The sequence below is a fragment of the Chiroxiphia lanceolata genome, chromosome 5, assembly GCF_009829145.1.
Source record: "Chiroxiphia lanceolata isolate bChiLan1 chromosome 5, bChiLan1.pri, whole genome shotgun sequence".
Lineage (NCBI taxonomy): Eukaryota > Metazoa > Chordata > Aves > Passeriformes > Pipridae > Chiroxiphia > Chiroxiphia lanceolata.
In genome coordinates, this window is record NC_045641.1 from 33,820,739 (window position 1) to 33,843,032 (window position 22,294).

The 22,294-nt window shown below is 39.2% G+C and overlaps 1 protein-coding gene across 3 annotated transcripts in view; it reads left to right on the forward strand.

The window, feature by feature from the left end:
* SRGAP1 (SLIT-ROBO Rho GTPase activating protein 1) overlaps positions 1-22,294 on the forward strand; it is a 140,609-nt gene that overhangs the window by 103,078 nt on the left and 15,237 nt on the right. The window contains exons 11-17 of one of the 3 annotated variants that reach the window (XM_032688723.1): positions 2,539-2,566; positions 4,956-5,058; positions 8,747-8,807; positions 8,955-9,032; positions 10,026-10,160; positions 18,479-18,584; positions 21,948-22,172. In XM_032688723.1, the coding sequence (XP_032544614.1) occupies positions 2,539-2,566; positions 4,956-5,058; positions 8,747-8,807; positions 8,955-9,032; positions 10,026-10,160; positions 18,479-18,584; positions 21,948-22,172 (736 nt within the window). Of the gene's footprint in view, positions 1-2,538; positions 2,567-4,955; positions 5,059-5,575; positions 5,610-8,746; positions 8,808-8,954; positions 9,033-10,025; positions 10,161-18,478; positions 18,585-21,947; positions 22,173-22,294 lie in introns of those variants that run through there. The other 2 variants (XM_032688724.1, XR_004357232.1) reach the window with 2 other exon arrangements.

Genomic DNA, 22,294 nt, shown 5'->3' on the forward strand with positions numbered 1-22,294 from the left:
AAAACTTCTCAGCAGGGTGATCTAAATGATAGATTGCCATTAGGGTTTGGGCTATTCTGCCACGCTCAGGCATGCTTGGATAGTTCTGCTTGAAGAGATCCCTTCTGCCCACCAGCTGTAACCCCCAAGCAGTCAATCCATGTTGCCCACAGTGTTTTGACACATATTTGTTGTCCCATCATCATTGCATAGCACATACAAATAGTACCCCAAACGTGCACATTTACATTCAAAGTTGATATTTGGAGCAAAAGCCATCATTTTTGCAGGTGAAAAAGTTCAAGTACTCCCTTCAGTTGAGGCATGTCCTGCATTGCAGTGCACATGCCTGGGAAGGAGGACTTGGATTCTGAAAGTTCCTTGAATGTGGATGATTGAAAGGATCAAATTACAGTGATATTAGGAATGTTATTGCTGTAGCTAATATAGAAATGAATTTGTAGGAAGTGAACTGCTCCCCTGCTCCCCTCAAACTGCCTTTTCTGGGAACTTTCATGTCAGCAAGACTGCAGACAAATAACAGTGTGCTGAGTTAAATAATGCAGGGGAGAATGGGGGGAGAAGGAGAGGATTGTCTGAACTGTAAGTTTTCCTTTGGCACCCTTTCTTGCTTTTATTCAAACCTATACGATGTAAGGACATAGGCTGAATAAATCCAGATTCCCATCTGGTGTCCACAACATTGATAGCATTTGGCTTCTGTTCCAGTTTATCACCTGCCTGCTACAGTCTGCTGCTGTTTATGGACACAGCAGATATATATTCATGATCTGCACAGCAGAGATAGATGGAATGCTCTGTGCTGAGTCTGCATCTGCAAATTTGGAAAGTAAATGAGAAATGCTCAAATGAAATTGATACTAAACATAGGAAGCACACTGATACTCATATTAATCCTAACCCTAACCCTCATCTATTGAAAGAACAAATTAACAAAGCAAAGGGAAATGCAAGAAAGAAAACAATGAGTTGTAAAAGAAATTGCCCCTGTGGCCCAGATACTTTTTTTTACTCTTTTTCTATGATAGGTTATATTTCATACTCTTCTTTTATCTCTCTTTTTCACCTATCTAAAATGGATGGCAACAAGATTTACATGTCTTATTATCAGAGATTTTTCCCAGAGCTTATTCTTTGTGCCACCTTCATGAGATCCACACTCTTCTGGTACTGCAAAATATATTTTCAGATTAGGGTTTTCAGTACTGTGCAGTACTTTGGGTGCATCTGGACGTTGGCACATAATATAATGTTTTTCATATCACTGTTTTTCATTCTTTCTGGAGTCTGACAAGCTTTTTCTGGTGTTACTTTCGAATTGAGCAGTGTACTTAGACCTAGCCCAAGTGATGCTCAGAGTAATTTTCAGAGTCATATCTGTAGTTCTGTTCACTGCATAGGTGTTTAATTCTTCCCTAATACCTTACTTGAACCTGTTAATAGTGAATTTCATTTGCCACTTTGTAGTCTTTAAGTCTTTTGAAGGGCTTCACAGTTTTGTCAAGACTTGATACCAAAGTATTTCAATCATCTGCACAATGTTCTGCCTCCTTATGATTTCTCCAAGACATTAATAAATGCCTTACGGATTGCATAAGTGGTCCTAATGGGAAGGCTTGAGTAAATGGCTGTTACATTTTTTGCTGTGATGAAAAGAGACCATTTAAGTCCACTAAGTTTCCCTTTTCTTCCCTGGTTTTTGATCAGTGAGAATATTTTGCCACTTGATCCATGGTTGTTTAGTTGCTTTAGTCACCTCTTGGGAAGAAAGTTATCAGGGGCCTTTCAAAGTCTGAGTAAATTAATTGAACTGATTCTCCTTTATCCAGTATTTTACTGTCATGTTCAAAGATTTCTAATAAGTTACTAGGGCACAATCTCCCTTTGGCAAAACTGGGCTCATTGGAACTCATCATGCCATGGACTTTGTTCTGTTTCATTATTTTGCTTTTCATTATGATGAATTGACATAATGCATATGCCTGACTTACTGGTCTGTTGATCTGCAAAGGTTATGCGGGAACCTTTCTGGAATATGGTATTTGCTTCTTTACAATTCCCTGCAGTTCTCTGTGGTGTTTCTCAGTGGTAGCGTTGTACTTTTTTCCTGCAATGCACAGACAAAAAAGAGGAGAGACTCTTTTCAATAGCTACTGGTATCTAGAGCCCTGTATTTTCAGCACTGACCAGGTTTAGGCACAAGGATAGGGGCAGATGTTATCTAATCTTGGCGCAGCTCTATTTCCATACTGATTTAGCCACTAAAACACATGAGCACAAACAATAGACATTGTTTGGAATTTTACTTGAAATTATTTACAGTATCAAGTGACTCTTTAATCTGTGGGCAGGCTTCTTAAAAGTTGTTCCATAACATGGGTTGTGTTTGTATTTCAAATGGAACTGTGGAGATAGTAGATAACTGTTTGTTATGTAATCGTATATCTTTTTGCTGGTAACATGAAAGTGTAATTTAGATATAAAAATTTCTCCCTAAAATGTACAAATTATTGTTTCCTGTTTATTGAACTTTTCTAGGTCACAGAGCTGAATACATGACAACAAGGTAAGATATTTTTATCTGACTTGGTTTAGGGTTAAAAATAAGGTAAAATCTAGAAATTACAGATTTTAGACTAACTTTGTAAGGGTTTATAACATTGTTGCTGTTGTCACATAAATTATGTACAGACCATGTGTGTTTTAACTTTCAGCATTCCTGTTTCAGCATGCTCATGGATAAAGGACCAGACTGTTCATCTTCCTTATTCTCGTGAGCAGCTTAGGCCAGTGTCAAGGGTGTGACAAGCTGGGAGATCCTTAAAAATAATTGTGAATCACATGTCAAATTTGGAAGCTGCAGGGGGCACTTTGGTGCCAGTTGTCAGAGATCCTTACCTCTCACAGTTTGTGATTCACTTGGTCAGGATGCACAGTTCAGAAGAACCTGGTAGGAAGATCAGTTTAGGCAATAGGCTATGTCTTTGGTAGCCTAGCTCTGGGCACGAATACCTGCCTTCCCCAGCAGCCATGTGTTTGATGCTTAAATGGGTCTGTATATTCACAGAAGAGAAGGGATACAGTGTTAGATCTCCCTGCTTTGTGCTGCAATACTTTTTCAGTTGTGTAATGCCATACCTTTGAAGCCACCTCCAGATACAAACCCAGATGAGCACTGCAGCCCTCAGGGTATGGGACTGTGGGGGGTCGTGGCAACTGTTTGGATTTGCAGCTGCCACTTGTATGTATCACTGCTACAGGCAGTGTGTCCAGGTGACAGCAGGAACAAGCCCAGCTTTCTTGGTCTCACTCTTCCCTTCCCTTTCCATGCCTTGCTCAATGCCTTCTCTTTCTCCTTTTTGCTTCCTGGACGAGAACCATCTTGTCTGGTCCCCATGTTCCTGGGGGCATCCCTACAGACTTTACGCAAGGTTTTCTCCCTCCACTCCATGATGTTTTCTAGCTCTGTAAAGTTGGACTCGCTCACCTACTTTCATTACATGACATCAGTTGAAAAGTAGTAACAAATCAGAGCATTCTTCCCAATTGCTGGCGTTAATTCTGACAACTGTACCTTTAACTCTGGTCCCAGATGCTACCATTCCAGGAATGCACGGAAATCAACAAATTTATGTCTAATAAGAAAAACCTTCTTTCTTGACTCCAAAGCAGGGGATTCTTTAGACTTACATCATCCTAAATTCCCTACTGTGCAAGCAGCTGAAAGAAGATGGAGGACTTAGGCAATGATTTTATCTTAGTTAAATGGGGGAGCAGCTTGAATCCATCTTACATCATATCTTCTCTAAATGACAGCTGATCATTTAGAGAAATAAATTCTGAGGAGCAGAGGCTGCCAATCCATTCCTCAGCGCCAGCTCCTGGGCTCTGGCTGGGACCTGCCTATTGCCCCAAGGTTCAGTTAAGTTTCCAGTATGTGAGACATGCAAACAGAAATGTTATTCAAGGTCAAAGTTAAATTGTAGAAGGGAAGAGATATCTTTAAAGATGAATTTAAAACAGCAGGTAGTACTCCAACAGACCAAAGTTCCACCACTGAACGCCCTGTGCCTTATTGTTCCTCACTGGTTCTCCAAAAACATTTGATTTTTTGCTAATTCCCAAAAAACCTATAGAAACATTGGACTGCTGGTGCATAGGAACTAAGTAAGCTGCTGGCATGACATTCACAAAATAGTTTGTGACCTAGAGAACAATATTTATTTCCTGTAATCTCTTTCAGTTGTAGTCATCACGTGTGTAACACACTAGGTAAACATTTTGCAGAACAGAGTTTTGTGTGTTCTTCCATTTCTTTATATTTTTGTGTTATGCTGCTTTTATTTATTTGTTTCAAGTTGATATTCTTTTAATTCTTTTAGCTAATTAGCAAGGTGGTTTTTTTCGTGTGTGAAGTTGTTGATGGTTGGGTGTGGAGGGCTAAAGCTATTTAACATTCCTGGCTCTACTTGAAAATGCGGACAGTTTGGTTTTGAAGCATCTTAGGAGTGTGATGAGCAGCTTTAATTTGCATTTGAAGCTTTTTCAGCATGAAGCAACTTTTCAGCTTGATAAGAGGTTCTTTGAGTGGCCTGTGTTCTGCCACGGCTGGCAGGATGAATTCCAGTGGTTGCTGCACATTTTATGCATGACCACAACAAAAAAGGCCATTCCAATTGTGCAGTGTTTGGAATAAATGTATGTGGTAAAACCACAAAACAGGGATTCATAAAGAATGTCATTATTTATCCATAAGTAATGCATTTTTAATGGGGGAGTTCTCCACTCTTTAATCACTGTTACACTTAAATTTGATGGAAAGTCTTTATTTGATAAGTACTGTGTTTATTTCTCCCTTTATAATGTTCTGTTGTTTTGCCATGAGCTTACAGACATTTAATTTTATTGTGTGACTTAATTCTGCCTTGCTCAGTAATCATATTCCCTTCCCTTAGGCCTCCAAATCTTCCCCCTAAGCCCCAGAAACACAGGAAGCCCAGACCCCGATCACATTATAGTGCTAAGTTGTTTAATGGTGATTTGGAGTCGTTCATCAAGGTACTGACACCAGCCACCCCAGTGGCTGATATCAACACTTCTTACTATAATGGTCACCACCTCACAGAAGCTGAGGCAGATCATTATGCTTAAGTCTGTCCTGGGGCTCTTTTCTTTCCCGGTTGATCAATATAATACTTCCTGAAGTCAAAGGGAAAGAAGGGGATTTGTTTCTCATGTTAGCCTCCCCACAGTTTTGTTAATCAAGTAGGAATAGTATTGGCAGCCTGCTTTTATTAGGAAACATAGCATCATGCAGAAGATAGGATGTAGTGGTGCATCCCACAACTTAGCACAATTTCCTACTTGCCACTTTCACTACATTCAGTGTTCAAAGTCTGTGGAAAAGGGAGAAGCAGTTTTACCCTGGGTTTGATATCCAGCTTTTGATTTCCTGTGACTTTAGGAATTTATTATATTGTGTGAAATTGTGACCACGGCTGTTCTGGATCTTGTATCTTTGCTGTATTTACTATCTTCCTCTTTCTCATACTTTTATTTCTAATAATGCTTCTAGCCGAGGCCGAAGGAACTCTCACACAAGACATCAGGTATAGTTCTGGTGACAAGAGAACCAGCTCTGCCTCGCTCTCGGGTTGCATTCATGCCTGGCTCTAAATTAGTTCTTTCAAAGACCTGGAGGGAGAAGTTTGCATTAAGAAATGAGTGTATGAGTACAGCAGGCAAAACTAAATCAGAGCACAATACTTGGAGGGATTGTAGTCTTAAATGATGGATATTTGCTTATTCATTTACAAGCACCTGCCCATCACAATTAGTGCCTCTGGACAGTAGCTGACACTGCTAAGGAAAAGAAATCTTAAAAAAAAATATAAAAATACATTTATACATGCAGTGAATAAAATTCCTGACTGCAAGCTCTGTGAATTGGGTTTGAATGTTACGGGGATTTTTTTTTCCTTCTTGTTCAATATAGCTATTGGCAAACGTTTTGCAGAACAAATTCTGTGCTCAGTGGCACCATACCAGTTTAGCCATCTTTGAATCAAGCTTTCAGCCATCTTCAATACAACTATAGGGAAAATTATTATTATTGTTATGCAGGAGGTGCTGTGAAGTGCGAAGACTTTCAGAAATCATCACATGATGAAAGAGATGAGTATCATGAACAGATTCTTGCTCAAGGATGAAAGTAAGCAAAAAAGCAGAAATTCTCAACAACGAAAGTCCCAGGATTAGAGAAGCACAGAGCAAATCAGGAGAAATGTTACCTCATAATTTTCCCTCACGGAGAAAGGGGTTATAATACATGGCAGAGTGGGTGACAGGGCTTATTTGCAAGTGGGAGTCCTACATAATTAGTCTTTCAAAATGGAAGAGGTCAAGAAAGCTGGTAGCCTTATGACAGATTTGCCAGTGTGGGAGCTACCCTAGGACAGCATCTCTGCCCAAAGACCATATAATTCCTGATAGGGATGAGTCATTTTGACAGTCACGAAAGGATTACAGCTAGTGAAATATAGTATCTCACCAAATTGCTTTTTGTTAGAGTTTTGCATCATAAGAAATTATAAATAGTCCCAAACATACATTCACTGACTACACATATCAGATTAAATTCACAGCAGCAGTATGGTCACTGTTCTTGACATTCACCAACACAGATTGTTACTTCAAATTATTTTCCTTTCATTAGATCCAAACGCCAAAGCTGTTAGTTTAGATTATTTCAAGGAATTACTTAAGTATAAAGTTCTGTGTGGCTCTGAACAGATTCTCCAAAACCAGGTATGAAATTAATTTGTTGGTTGGGGTTTTTTTCGTAATTTCTTACTGCAAACACTATCTTTTCCTGGGCTTTACATTCTTTGCATGAACCAATGTACTAACAGAAGATATGGGTGCATGTTGTGCATGTTTTCTAATACTCTGCTTTTTTGGACAGCCGGGCTGCTCAGTATTGGTGAAGATGACAGCATTCCTGGGTTTAGTAACTGACCTGTTCCATGGGTTTTTTTGTTTAGCTGTTACTGAACACAAGTCAGAGAGATAATGCTTGTCCAGACATTACTGGTTCTTGGCTAGCCAGTCTTTGCTAGGTTTTAAATTAAAAGACAAACAAGTCACAATTTAAATAGCATAATTAGTGACACAGTCTTTTGTAAGCCCCACTAAAACAGCATGGAGTACACAGAAGATCAGGGGGTTAGGTTACCTTAGAAGTGCAATGTTTCATTGCTTCATTGTGTTATTTTTCAAACTATTTTAGTAGCTGACTTTTATTCTACTTGAGCTCAATTCATAAACATCCCATTACTGTAATTGAGCATGAAAATGAAGGACTAGTTTGTAAGAGGAAATGTGTATTCTGAGTTGCAGGGTGCTTTTGAATTCATGGTTTTATAGTACAGACTGATTTCATATTAAACTTTCAGATGAATTAGTCAATTCTCTGAGCACTTATGTATTTGAAATTCATTTGGGAAAAAAATTATAGCTTCCAAGACAAGAAATTTTAAAATTATTTATGAGGCAGTAATTCTTCCACCATAAGCACCAACTTTTCCAAATAATTTTTAATCATATGATTTATGTCATTAATAGATATTTGATGACTTGTAGTCACTAACATACTTGGGTTAAAAACATTCATTTTTCAAAATGCCAAAACAGAAGGATGCCTTTTGGAAAAAGGTGGTTTAAAAGAAAAAGGCAAGTAACTCACTGAAAATTAGTGGATAATCATCTTCTCCCCCTCCCATCAAAAATGTTTTATATCTTTTGTTAAAACATCTCTGTGTAACTGACAATTTAGCTACAGACCTGCTGCTATATCGTTGCTGAGACGAGGAGCAATGATTCCTGAACTCTGCCAGTGGCAGGTGGAGAGGTGTGGGCTGTGACCTCCCTTTCCCAGTAACTTTGTGCCTACAGAAGAGACAGCTGAACCACATGCCTCAGAGTAGCTGCAATTCACTATCCAGGGCCTACCAGCCATGTAGAGCAGCCAGAAACAGTATGCCAGGCCATCATCTGCCCTGGTTAGGACATCAGAGCGCACAGAGGTGCTCTCAGGTCAGGAGGGAGACATTCTGGTACCCTTGTACAGTGTCATTTGGTGGCTCTTCTCCAAGATCATTTCTTATAGTCCAACAAGTTCAAAAAAGCCTTTTGTTTGCAATAAACTATTTTACCAAATAAACGAACAAAACAAACCCATCCAAACAACAAGAAAACCCCACCTCAAGGAATTAGGTCCTGTGTAATTAGGTCCATGTAGGATTTTCTCCACCAGGAAAAGAAAGGTAAGTTAATTGGATGCAGAGGGATCATCTTCATCATGAATTGTTATTCTTAATAATAAGCTTTCTAAAAGGCAAATTCACTGCTTTAACTCATTTTGCTTCGAAAATCAAAAATGCATGCAAGAGCTTAGATGTCGCATACAGTGTTAGCCAGATACAGTGGCAGAGATAGAGAATGAAGCCTGAATTTCCCAGTTGAATGATTTTAAGAACCATAATCCTTCCTCTTCATCTGTTCCTTTCCCTTCTTCCCTAAATGGAAAGAGAGTTCTCTTAGAAGTGATGTTTTTTCTTAGGTGTTTTTTTGCCAGCACTGTATGGCCATCTGGATTGACCAAGAAAGTGCATTTTTGCATTCAGACCATAGTAGGGAAGTTTCCTCTTTCCGATCTGCAGTTCACTCTTTCTGCTTGTTTTTGCAGGATTCAGGGCAAGTCATTCCTCTTATTGTGGAAAGCTGTATCAGATTTATAAATTTATACGGTAAGCTCTGAAAAAAACTATGTCATTTCATTATTGCCCTGACTTTTTGGTATGCATTTAGCACCACAGCTTTGATTTTAAAATAGAGATTAAAGTATTTTAAAAAACATATTAATTTTTCACCACTGTCTCCCATCTTTGCTGCAGGTCTTCAGCATCAGGGAATTTTTAGAGTGTCTGGTTCCCAGGTGGAAGTCAATGATATTAAAAATTCATTTGAGAGAGGTAATTGCATTTTCATTTACTCGAGCACCTTAATATCTAACATTTAAAGATCTTTTAACTTCTAATTATTTTCTTGTCTGTTTAAGCAGTTTGTATGTACTTTGTGTACTGCACATTTTTTTTAAACATCTTACATTCTTTTTTCCTGAGTCTTAAAAGCTGGTTTTTTTAATTTCCAGGAAATAAAAAAACTTTTGCAGATCCTCTACTAATGAAAAAAACTTTTTGAGCAAAAAGTCTTGTGACTAAAAGCATGAAAAAATATACACAGGATTTTTCTCCCCAGGATTTGTTATACATATTGTTAAACCTGATCTTGTTTTTGACAAGATATGTAAAGCAGCTGTTTTTACTAACCAGCTGAAGTCACATCCCTCCATTCTGCAGCTTTTAAATCTGCCTTATTCTTAACTGCTTCTCCTAGGTAGTGTTGTCCTGGAAAATACATACATTTTAAAGTGTTTAAAAATAAAGATTAAGTCTTTAAAATTGCACAAATAAAATAGTTCAATCATGGCTGAAGCTTCAGTTAGGGTTTCAACAAAATGGTTGCACATATTCCTGAATGTTTTAATATTTCAGAATGAAGACACATTTCCAATTCAAAGGGTGATCTAACTCCATATGCTTTATGTAAGGTCCCAAAGAAAAGTCTGAGAAATCCTATTCAGTTAAAAACATTTGGCTTTTTAATTTTACTAACTGTAAATCACAACATGTCCATAAATACCTAGCTGGAAGTTCAGGACCTAAGAGATCACTAGGTTATGTAATTTTAAGGAAGCTTTATTTAGGCTGCCATTTTTAGTTTAATCATAGCCTGGGATTTCTAAATCAGCGTTTATTATCTTACTTCAATGCTTGCATTGCCACCTCCCACGCACTAAAAACAAAAAAACCAACCAAACAAACAAAATGTCACTCACTTATAAAAATGTTCTATGCAAGAATGCTCCTGCATGTGTGTTTCATTCACTTTATTTACTTTTTAAGGTGAAAATCCTTTGGCAGATGACCAAAGTAACCATGACATTAACTCAGTTGCTGGAGTACTGAAGCTCTATTTCCGAGGGCTGGAAAATCCTGTCTTTCCTAAGGAAAGATTTAATGATCTTATTTCTTGTATCAGTAAGTAGAAATTTCTGTTTCTTTCTCAAGAGAATTTTACTTTTAGATACACAATAGTAGCCTGAAGAAAGAGCTAACTTCACACATTTTCCTGAGACAATTTTTTTGCCATCTGTAGCAGTCTGGGTCAGTTATTAGTCATACTGGCAGCTGTGGTTGTTCCCTCTTTCCACTGGGATTAATGTACAGTACAACTCTTTGTTTAATAGGGCAGGAAGAATATCTTTCATTATACAAAGGATAGTTAAATTTAAATGCAGTATTATTTTCCTCTGTGCACTGGGGCGGACAGAAGGGGATGCAGCCATGACCCTGCAAAGAGAGTGTTACTTTTCACCAAAGTTTTCATGCCCCACAGCTTGGAGTCAGCACTGGTGAATAAGTAACCAACTGCTCAACATTGTGTGATTCTGGACCTTTATTGTGCTCGGCTCAAAACCCGTGGTCCAACCAGGAAAACCCTTCAGCATAGGGATGGAGGGGAGCAGCTGAGTGTTGTCTGTGGGAGAGCCTGGTTTGCCTTCACACACACAAGTTGTAATGGAAGGCCTTGGAGGAGCATTGCATGGATCTGTGCACTGCTGGTGTTTGTAGCCAGACACAGAGAGGTTGTGGTAATTTAGGAAGTACTCAGTGGGTGAGTGAATTGCTCTGACATGCACAAAACCTCTTCCAGTTCATGGATCCCTGCAGATGTTGAGGAGGGGCGAGGCAAAGCCAACCATCAGTAGGCTTGCTGTTCCCTCTGGGTACATTGGAGGTGGTCAGAGTTGCTAGCTTTGGGGAAGAATTTCCTTCTTTCTACCCTTCCTTTATAACTTGCCTGCTTCTACCAAATGGAGAAAGAGACAGTTTCACAGGTAACGAGAGCCAGTCCTTTGGGATATTAATAAGGTCAGGCTCTCTCCAAACTGTTATTTTAGCAGAGGTCTCAGCCCAGCAGGCAGGACCGCTGATTGATGTGTCCTGGTGGTGATCAGGTGTGTTTTTCAGCTCCCTACTTGGTGAACACTTGTGGTTTGCTTCCCACATAGGGAGGATTGTAGTAATTCCTCCTGGAGGTTACAAATCCATGGATCATGCACGTGACCAGGTCTATGTGCGATATTTTGTGTTTCTTTTTTTTTTTCTCAGGGTTTTGTGCAGCTGTTGCTTTTTACAGACTTGGTGGTACTAAGGAGTCCTAAAGGATCTCAAAACCTCAGTTTATCAGACTGATCCTTGATGCTGAGGGGTGCATTGTCTCTTTAGCAAGCACGATCTCTGTTCAGCTTTCGCTAGCTGTGGTGCAACAGCCCAGAAAATGTCTGCGAGTCATAGAAATTGAAATCTAAAAAAGGATCATTTTGACTGAGTGATTTTCTGTGTGACAGGAATGATAGAACTTTACCTAATAATCCTGTGCCGATTTCCATAACTTGGATGAATTAAAGCACGTCTGCTGGAAAAATTTACTGATTTAATGGCTTCAGTTTACAGAAAATCTACCACATTCTTGGATACAGTGTTCAAATTATTGATCACTTTCATCATTAAACATTTGTACCAAATCTCTTTTTCAAAGTTTCTGCTGTCAGATTCTGTGCACTAAATCTCTTTGTGTCTTCATTATTTTGACTAAGCATTAAGAAAAATATAAATGGTGGTTCTTATATATGGAGATGGTATTGCAGTCTGCTGTGTTGCAGAGCTTTAAATACAACTGTAAAATAAATTGCGAAATACCAAGAATGAGTGTTCCGTTTACAGAGATTATACAAGTGAATACTCAGGCAATGCAAATATACTTGCCCGAAACAGCCTTTTAAATGTCTTCCAAGAAGAGGTACTTAGATGATTTTAAGGGGTTTCCATTCACGTCTGAAGGTTCTGAAAAGAGTACGGGGTATTTGGAAAGAGGGATAGAACTTCAATGAACTGATCAGGTAGATATACATGGCACCCGCACGGGCAGGAAAGATTTACCATCCTCTAGAGCATCACTATTAAAGAGAGTTCCAGTTCAGTTATCCCGGAAAGGTATTTATTTTGTTATTAAGAATGTCAAGAAAAAAGGCCATGAACACTAGATCCCTAGTGTTAGGTCTTGGTTTCTGTAGAGAATGTCCAACTATTGCATGTTCCAAGTAGGCAGTGAATTATTTTCTTGTGAAATAGTTGACAACCTTTTCTTTGAATAGTAGTATCATCCAGCAGAGCTGAAATCAGTAACAACCAATAGCCTGGAACAAAGTCACTGCTTTTGGCAGCAACATTTTCAAATGTTTATTGAGAAAGAGGTGTTGCCCTCTGATCCTGGTTTAGTCTGAGTGTTCTCCGAGGGTGTCATAAATCTGGATTATCATCTCTATGACAGTTTGTCAAAATGAGGCATAATTACTGAGTAGTTCTGCTTGGTTTGACGTTTGCTATCGCTGTTATAGAAGAAAGCAAAGGATTTTCTTCCTGATAATGTACTGTAAGAGTCCAAAATCTGTTTTCTGGCAGGTTTTGGAGGAAGCATGGGGAGGATGATTTTGTTGTTTGGTTTGGTTTTCACAAGGTTATCATTAGGGGCACTCTGAAATGGCATGTCAATGCTTTCAGCAGAGGCAGGAGAGGTAAGTGCAGACCATGATAGACAAAGCAGGTTTTCTCTCTGAGCACGCTGGAGTGAGTTTACTTTGTGTTTTCACAGTGAAGGGAATTTGAATATGGTATGAGGAAAGAAAGAAACAGCTCTTGTGCCTTGCACCCAAGCCAGCCCCAGAACCATACGCTGGGAACAGGAGGCTGTGTTTTTACATCTTCTGATTATCTGAGAAGCCTGAGGCAGAGTGTTTTTACAGCTGTGTACCTATTCTGTGTGCTTTGTTGAGTGGTGCATCACTTCCAGGGAGTAAGGTGCCTTTTTTTGAAAAACAACAAACAAAACAAAAAATCCAACAAGCATTTCAAAATATACTACCTGTCGCGGTTTAGTTTACAAAGCACCTTATATGGCACATGCTGTCATAAACTGTTGGTAAAAAATACCATTGCCGTTGCTCTATTTTAACCTTAATGCTTTGGATATCTTGCAAAAAGTAAAGCAGCCTAGGCAAGATTTTTCTTCCATTTCAGACTTTGAACCAATCATAGTTGCATTGGTTTCTTTTTTCTGTGCTCACTTATTATGTATCTTGGTTTTCCTGTTAATGGGAGCAGGGCCAGAGTCTCTTTCCTCTGTGAGAACACAGGTTGCTGTAACTTCTTTAGATCACAATTGATACATAAAGTCCAGAAAACTTTGACATTTTAATTAGAAGGGTTTAAATGCTCTTAATTCAAACTGCATTCACTGTCTGAAAAACAATGAGGAAAGGAATAAACATTATGTTGTTTTCCAATAGTTTCTGAAGATAAATGTCAGTGCGCTTTCTTAATCTTTGGCAGAAATGGTTGCAATAGGGAGGAGGGAGAAAGCAAATTCATAAAGTTAATGTTCACATAAAACTGTAAAAGGGCAGAATGTCACACATTTTATATGGAAATGTAATATTGTCAGTGAAAAAACCCTTGAAAATGAAGTAGTTATTTATGGATGTCAAGCATAATTGAGGCTACAGCTGCAGAATGAACCTTTCCTCAGTACAACCACCAAGGAATTCCTTTGCATTTATGCATATATTTCCAAATGAAATAGAGTATTGTGAGTTAATGCTTTCCATTTTGTATGTATTTTGTAAATACAGTGGAAACAATGCAAAATTACTGTGACTTCTATGGCAATTTGTATATATTAGACTCATGAGAACAGTGTTGTTCTGTTTGGGCTTATGATCTGATTTAGATAAAATTTAGACCGAATTATATGCTTGGGCGGGAGCAAGCATGAAAGATAAAACAGAATGTAAAGAATCCATCTGATTATGGGCCATAATTCTGCATTCTCAGCATAAGGAGTGGCTATGGTTGGTCCTAGCAGCATTCTGTAATCTAGAGAGCAATCCAAGGTTGGAGTGGAAAGGTGGAGAAGTTGCACTGCACTACTTCTCTGCCCTTTAGTAACAGGTTGGGCCAAAGACAAGCAAAGTATTTGTAACAGGAATTACACGGAGTAAGAGGGTGCTGAAGCTGTGCTTAGGGCCGGCTGTAACTCACCTTCGCTGCTGGGGACTGCAGTTCCTCTCCTGGTGTGGGCTCTTATACACGTGACTTACAGCTCCCTTTTACATACATAGCTGTGCCCTGCAGCAGCAGACACACCTCAGCTCTTCAGACTGCTTAGCTCCTGTGCAGAGCATTGTAATTCTTCATAGTTTCATCTCCCTTGCCTTAAATTTCATATATGAAGACGGCAGGATGGATGAAAGCTTACATCTTTTTTCCTTCTGATTTTTATCGAGTCCCTTGCTGCCAGCGGTGCCCATTTACCTAAAGACATAAATGTTATGAAGGGAAATTATTTTATTTTTTTTCAAAACTGTTGCCTATTACTTAAAAAGTAAAAAACTATTCTGAATCGTCACCTCTTCCTGGAAAAGTTTCAACAAAACAGGAAGTGTTTCCTTCCCTAAGTGACGGTGGAGACTGCTGAGTTTGTCCTCCTGTAATATCTTCTTAAATAGATCTGAAGGAGCTGTAAGTGGCATGGCTGAGTTAATATATACCTATCTTTGGGCTGGATTGGACTCATCTACCAAAGTGAAAAGAGGCACAAATTGTTAACTTCAACACTAATACGTATGCATGTAGATAGCTTGTCAGCTGCAAATTGACCATAAAAATTACATCTGCGAGTGTAACTCAGTCCCATTTGACATTCACGGGGTATGTAAAATATGCCTTAGGCATTCATGCTGTTACTAGTAGGCACTGCACCAAGGGGAAGTAGCAAGTAACCCCCACACAGGGATATCACATTAGATTTTAACCTTCAAAACAGTGGTCCCAAAAGGAGAGAAACATTTTACATTACTGTTGTTTGCTTTCTTCTTCCTCCTTTATGCTACCCTTGCCTGTGAAATATGCTTACACTTTGCACAGCACTGGGTGTTAGTTGTAGCACAGTTCATTAGTTGCTAACACCAGGTTTCTCCTTCCATGTGTTCTGATCAATAATATCTTCCCTTTGCCTAATCTTTGCAGTCCTATTCTTCCTACTGAGATTGGGCCATGGAGGCTGGCTACTAACAGAGGGTGGTAGAACACAGACAATCCAGAACTCATGTTTCTGAGCTCTGCTCCCAGCCTGAACCTTCTTGTTTGGTAACCATGTCTCACCTCCATTGTAGGAGAGGCCATGTGTAGGACCAAGACCAGGAAAAGTACAGTGCTTCTTTAGCATTTTTAGCTAAACCCGAGTAGCATGCAGCTGTCCAGTTGTCTCAAAATACTTGAAAACCACCAGCAATTGTTCTCTTGCAAAAGTCTTTTGTTCTCCATCACTGCATCTATATATTTGAATATTTACTGCCTTTTATATGCTCCACTATTTCAGGATTATTGCTTAATTAAACTTTAATTTTCATTTCTTAATGTTATTTAGGATGAATGTATCCCTGTATTCATTTGTAATTTAGTTTTGGTTTATTTGTGTTTGGGGGCTTTTGTTGGTAATTGTGTTTTCTCCCCTCTCAGGTTTCCTTTAGTCTTCTGAGGCAGATTGTTCACTTCTGTCTATTTCACTTTAGAGTCTACCTTTGCAAAAACCTCATCAAGACTGACCAGGTGGTTAAAATGTGTTATTTCTCATGAAAGAGAAAAGTAGACATTCATTGTTTCTGTGCATCTCTGCAGTAAGCAAAGGTGATGCTGCCTCTCCAGAAGAGGTTCCAGTGATCTTGGAAGCTGAAGATCACAGCTTTTAAGGCTTGAGTGCCTAGGATGTATGTCTCTCTCATGCTATTGAGAACCAGTCCTTAGTGCATGGCTGACAAAGAGGCAGCTAGCTGATAAGTAATTCTTTCATTTATGCAATGACATTAATCTCGTCTGGATTCATTCATCCAATTCAAGGACATGGAGTGTTTGCAGAGGAAGTCCATGGGAGATCAATAAATAAAATCTTCTCCAAGAGCAATACAGGATTTTCTTATGGAACTTGTGATCTGCTGCCTTGAAGGATTTTATGAATAAGTTGGACAGACACCTCTCAGAGGTGATTAAAGTGAAGTCAGAGGCTGACATTTAAATTACCTCTGAAGAGTCCTCCAAGCTCTCTGTTTTTCATTTTTTGTAGTGTCTGGTGGATGTTCGTTAGATCCCAAACACCTCTGATACTTAGATGCCTAGATAATTTTATGAATACACAGAAAACGAAGTTCCTTATATTATTAGGGTACTTTGTTCCACTATGGTATGATGAAAATACGTTAAAAGTTGTGGGCACAGGTACCCAGCTCTTCCAAAATATACCGTAATCATGAAACCCCAGAACTGGGCTTCTTCTCCTTCTCTATTCACCCCACAAATGTCTTCTGTGCTCTGGGCTGCGCTGCAGCTTTGCTTTGGTAGAAGCACAGTGTTCCCACACCAAACAGCTTCTCATCTTGCTGTCAGGAAACTCCTGTGGATTTGACCCCCATGGCTGAGATAGGTCTGGAAGGCAGGTGTGTCAGACCAGAGCTCCAAAAGTTTTGCTCTGCTATGAGAACTGGGAACTAAAAAATAATAGCCATTTCACTGTGTGATGTTTAGCTGACAGAAGTCTTGATTTGCAGTTGATATTCCTGTGTCCTTCACAGAGATCTCTCTTTGCTGCCTCTCTCTTCACAGTCAGAAAAATCATGATAGTTCTCAGTGTGCTTGGCCTTGCCAGAGGCTTGTCCTCTTGCTTGTGTTTGGGAATGTGAGTCTTGTCATTAGAGTAATGAACCAGTTTTCAAATCCCCTGATTTCTATTTCAGCTTGGCAGCTAATTGCCTTATTTGGGCAAGTCATGTAATATCAGCACTTCTGTTTTCTTAGCTGAAAAATGGGTAATACCTCATCGGGTGCTCAGTTAGGGCTAATTACAGTTCTTGAAAATCAGAGCACTGAAAAGAAGGTCTCTAACAGAAGTAGTGGGAGAGGGGAAATGGCCAGCTTTCTCTAATGTTGGGATTACCAGTGGTTCCTTGCAGCAACCAGCTTGTAGGTTGGATGACCCTTCTGCCCCAAGGCTCTCTTTAGCAAAGCCAGCAGAGGCCAAGCAATGCTTTTCCCTTTCCTCTGCATGGGAAGCAGCAGAGCCGCAAATTCTTTCTGCCTGGATGCGGAAAGATTGTTCTGTATTCATTCCATCTTTCCTGTGTACCCAAACACCAGCGTTTCTTAGAAGAACACGCTTTTTGCATCTACAGATAAATGCTGATTGGTAAAAATAGCGATACCAAAGAGCACATAAGTAACACACACCAGTAACTCTATTTACACTTACATTTTGATGTAAGTGATTATTTTAATTGTGTACTCCTAAATACAACTTTTTGTGGTACAATTGGCTTTTCAGTGCCACAGGACAGGATTTCTCATGTAGTCAGCTAAGATTTCCCCTAGATGTTTCCCCTAGATGTTCCCAACACTCTTTCTTGGCTGACATAAAAAACCGTTATTGAAATTTTAGGTTGTTTCCAACAGTGTCGTTTACATAAAAAACGCACTGAGTTAAAAATTGAGATATTAGTGATTTTGAAAAACAGTTCAAAAACAGTGATTTTCAGAAACAGTTCCATCATTGCCCTACTTGCAGCCACATAATCCTTCTGACCAACACAGAAGATAGTGCATCCATGATACAAGACATTAGGAACTGATGCTTTTATTAGCTGACTGTGTTTTTCCCACTTCAGAAGAATTTTGGTGGAGTGCTATAAAATTGTTTGGGAAAAATGTGATCTTTGTGTTTCTTGCCTACCGAAAAATAGGAGGCCTTTCTCCTACTCTGCCAGTAAGAGAGTTATAGCTGCACATTTGATTAAGAAAACTTAATACAGAGGCTCAATGACTGGAAGACTATATATCTGATGTGAACATTCAAATAAAGAGAATGTACCTCTCTTTGAAACAGATAACAAACATCTCTCCTTGGTTCTCTCAGCTTATTTATGTACTGATTTTGTGGGTTTGTGAGCTGTCATGCTCAGCAAGTGGCCAGGGTTTGACTTAGGCAGATTTGTACCTTCTTATAAAGACCTTTTAAATTCTGCAGTTTTAATGAGAGGGGGAAGAACTTCTAGATCTTATTTTTCTAGTTGGCCAAAATTAGACAATACTAACTAGGGGCATGTGATGATAAAGAGTCAAAGTAAATTGACTGAATATCGTTTTAGACAATCATATGCAAGGGAACATAAAATATTTTCTTCTGTTTGCAGGAATAGACAATCTCTATGAGAGGGCTCTTCACATCCGCAAACTCCTTCTTACTTTGCCCAGGTCGGTCCTTATAGTGATGAGATACCTCTTCGCCTTCCTCAATCAGTAAGTGCTTGATAATTACCCAATGTATCGTATTTTTATCTGCCTTCCTTTCCTGGTATTGAAGTTCTTTGGGTTTACTCATACTCTATGTAGAATTTACATTTAAGCTCCATTTAACATGAAAGATGGTCTTCTAACTGGCAATGAAAATAGAACGAAAACACTGGTTTTCATTCAAATTAAAATTCCATTTGTCCAAAACTGAACAAGGTTATACTTAGACAGATTAAAGTCTTGTCTGAAGTGGGAAGTGCAGGCTACAGCATTACAGCTGACAACAAAATAAGCTGATAAGAAAAATAGCAAAACTACTGTAACTACATTAAAATTTTTTTTTTCCTTATCTTAAGCTGACTTTTATCTCCTGATGGGAAAAAAGAACCCTAGTATATTCAAGCAACAAAGGCACTACAAACTACCTGTTTAATGCTAGACAATGCCAGGGTGAGACTTCCTGTGGCTGCTTCTATTTTCTTATAACAGGGGTATGAGTATAAAGAACATACATCTCCTGTATATGCTTCGATATGAAGGAGCTTTGTTCTCACATTGCAAAACACAGGCTGGAAGAAGAGTTGTGTGAGAAAGGGAAAGTGATGTTCGTGTCTTCATCATCCTAGAAGAAACTTCGTCATTCTGGAAGAGAAAATAAAAGACAAGTTGGGCAATTGCACTGTTTTTCCCTCCACTCTTGCACAGCCCTCTCTGGTTTTTGCTGACCCCCCAGTGTTTTCACAGAAAAATTTGCTTATGTGCACTTTGCCCTGATTCTAGCTTTTCTCTTTCTGCTGCCATATTGTCTGTTTCCTGTTAGATCTGTATTCATATCACCTTTTTCCTCTTTTTTTTCCCTAAATTTGCCCTTTGCTGATTCATTCTGTCTTTGCGACCTTCCCCATTTCATCCAGCCTGTCTGTTCCTATAGTAACAGGGTCTTTGCAGCTGGGTTATTTGTTCATGCCTGTATTCACAGCTGTTCCCATTTCCTTTCTTCTAGCAGTTTCTGAACCACTTTCAAGCAATATCGAAGAGAGGGGCAGAGATCTAAAGTTTTATGAAAATAACTGTTCATTTGAAACAGAATTCATCCCCCAAAAGTGACACCATGTAAATGTCGTAAGGGCTTTTATCACAGCTTCTCCTCTGCTTAAACATACAGATTGACCAGAGCTGTATGGGGTGGTATTTGTTACACGGTCATGTTTGCTACATCTGTGCTCTCCACAGGAATGCAATTTGGGAGGTAGACTTACTTCCTCCTTACTGCCTCCAAATTGCTCCTCATGCATCCAGAGGAAAAACATTCCCATGATTTGACTTTCTGCAAATCTCATTCTGCTTTTTGCATATGCAGTTATGCCTGCTTGGTCACATGAAGTTATCAGATCTCATGGCAGACCTCACCTCGTGTAGCCTGCTTCTCAGAGCTTCTAAAGTTACATCAAGTTGCTCAAGGGTTTGTGCAGTCAAGAACCTCAGCGGGCAGTGACTCCATAACTTCTCTAGGCAGTCAATCCCAGTACTTGGTCACTCTCACAATAAAGAAATTTTTTCCTGCTTTCAGTTGGAATAGCCCTTGCTGTGTCTGTTGCCTTTCATCCCTTTGCACCTGTGTCTGTCTCGCTCTTGTTTATAATCTTGCATATAGTAGGAGATTGCAGCTAAATTCTCCAGTAGCCTTTTCGTGCAAAGGCTGAACAAACCCGGTTCTCTCCACTTTAGTTCATAACCCATATGCTCCAGCTCCCCAGCTATCTCAGTGGTCCTTTTCTGGATTTGCACCAGTTTGCCAATCTCTCAGAACTAGACACAGAAGTGTCATATGCAGCTTCATGAGCACCAGGTGGAAGAGGAATAATCAGTTCCCTTGACCTGTTGGCTTTTCTCTTCCTAAGAAAGCCTTCTTTGCAGGAGGATACACTGCTGAATCACATCCAACTTCTTGTCCAAGAAGGGCTTTTCCCAATGCTTTTCCTTGGGAGCTGCTAACCAACAGTCAGCTCCAGACTAATAGTATGTGGAATTAGTCCATACTGTAGGCAGGACTTTGCATTCATCCTTTGTGAGCTTGATGAAATTCCCGTTTGTCCATTCCTCTGTCTTGTCAAGGTCCTTCTAAATGGTAATCCTGACCTTTATATTTACTGCACCTTCCCCAGTGTGGCATAATCTGTAAGCTGGCTGAGTGTGCACTCCATCCCCTCAGCTAGTCATTCATGAAGATGTTAAATAGCATCAGCCCCAGTATTGAGCCCTGCATATTGCCAGCCATCAGCAGAACTTCACATTTCATGATGATAGTTATAATGTTTTATGCAATTTTGCACACGTATAAAGGCTGAATCACCTTATAAATCGGTAGAAAAAGATGTCTCCAATTAACATACAGGACAGGATAAAATGGCATAAAAAGGGGGGAACATGATTAATTTTATGAAGTAATTATGAGGGAAGTAATTTAGAAGGTTTGCTTCATGCATCTCTATAGTTTGTATGTGGAAACCACTCTCTAAAATTCCCTTTTTAGGGGAAATACGATGCTGTATTTGAACAGAACCAAACATCAGAATTCGTATGCTGCTTCAGAGTGCAGAACCACATAGTATAGGGCATCCGAGCACTTCAAGTTCTGTTTGACTGGTCCCACACAGAACCACTCAAAAGCCAGCATTTCCATTAGAAATGCCAATGCTTTTAAAAAAGGGAATGCATAGCAACTCTTTGTTCAAAACTGAAAACATTGCATTTTCTGGAAGAACGGAGAATTTGCAAAAATTGATTAATAAGAACAATCAAAGCCTTTTGTTTGGACGCTTCCATAATGAAACTATTGTAGGAGTTTGTTGGCAGAAGTTAAGACTCTTAGGAGTTTTAGGCTATATGGTAAAAACAGCAACCTGACGTCACAAGAGAATTTGCAAGATCCAGGAAATTAGTTGCCTCCAGAAGGCATTTCAGTCTGCATAAGTTACATAGCCAGCTGAAGGGAGCGGTGCATCAAGCACCGATGAGAAATGTATACCCACTTTGCATCCAGTTCACTTGGAGCTCCAAGGATAAGCACTGATGAGATAGAAACAGCACCAGTTGATGCATTTTATGTTAGCCCATTAAGTCAGTGTACACTAAACATGGTAGTGTGGGAACACATAACATTTACATACATATATGTGGTATAAACTCACTTCATAAAGGGCATAACCTATGGAAGAAATCTTTTTTTGTTTTGTTACTTTATGTAGGATTTTCAATGAGAACAGGAAATCTCTAAGTTGTGATCAAACATAAAGTTTCCTCCAGTTTTCAGGTTAAGGTTAGTCACAGTAGAAAAGTCATTTTTTCTTGATTTTTCTGTTATAACAGCCTTTCACAGTACAGTGATGAAAACATGATGGATCCATACAACCTGGCCATTTGTTTTGGGCCAACCCTGATGCCTGTTCCAGACATACAAGACCAAGTGTCTTGTCAGGCGCATGTGAATGAGATAATCAAAACTATCATCATCCATCATGAGGCTATTTTTCCGGATGTGAAGGAACTTGATGGACCTGTATATGAAAAATGCATGGCTGGAGATGACTACTGGTAAGGCAGAATATTGCCCTTCCTATCATCTTAACAAAATCATTAGGCTGTTGTCTGGATAATTCCTGTAATACAGAATTATTTTTGCACACAATAGAACTATGAAGATAAATGAGAAGAGC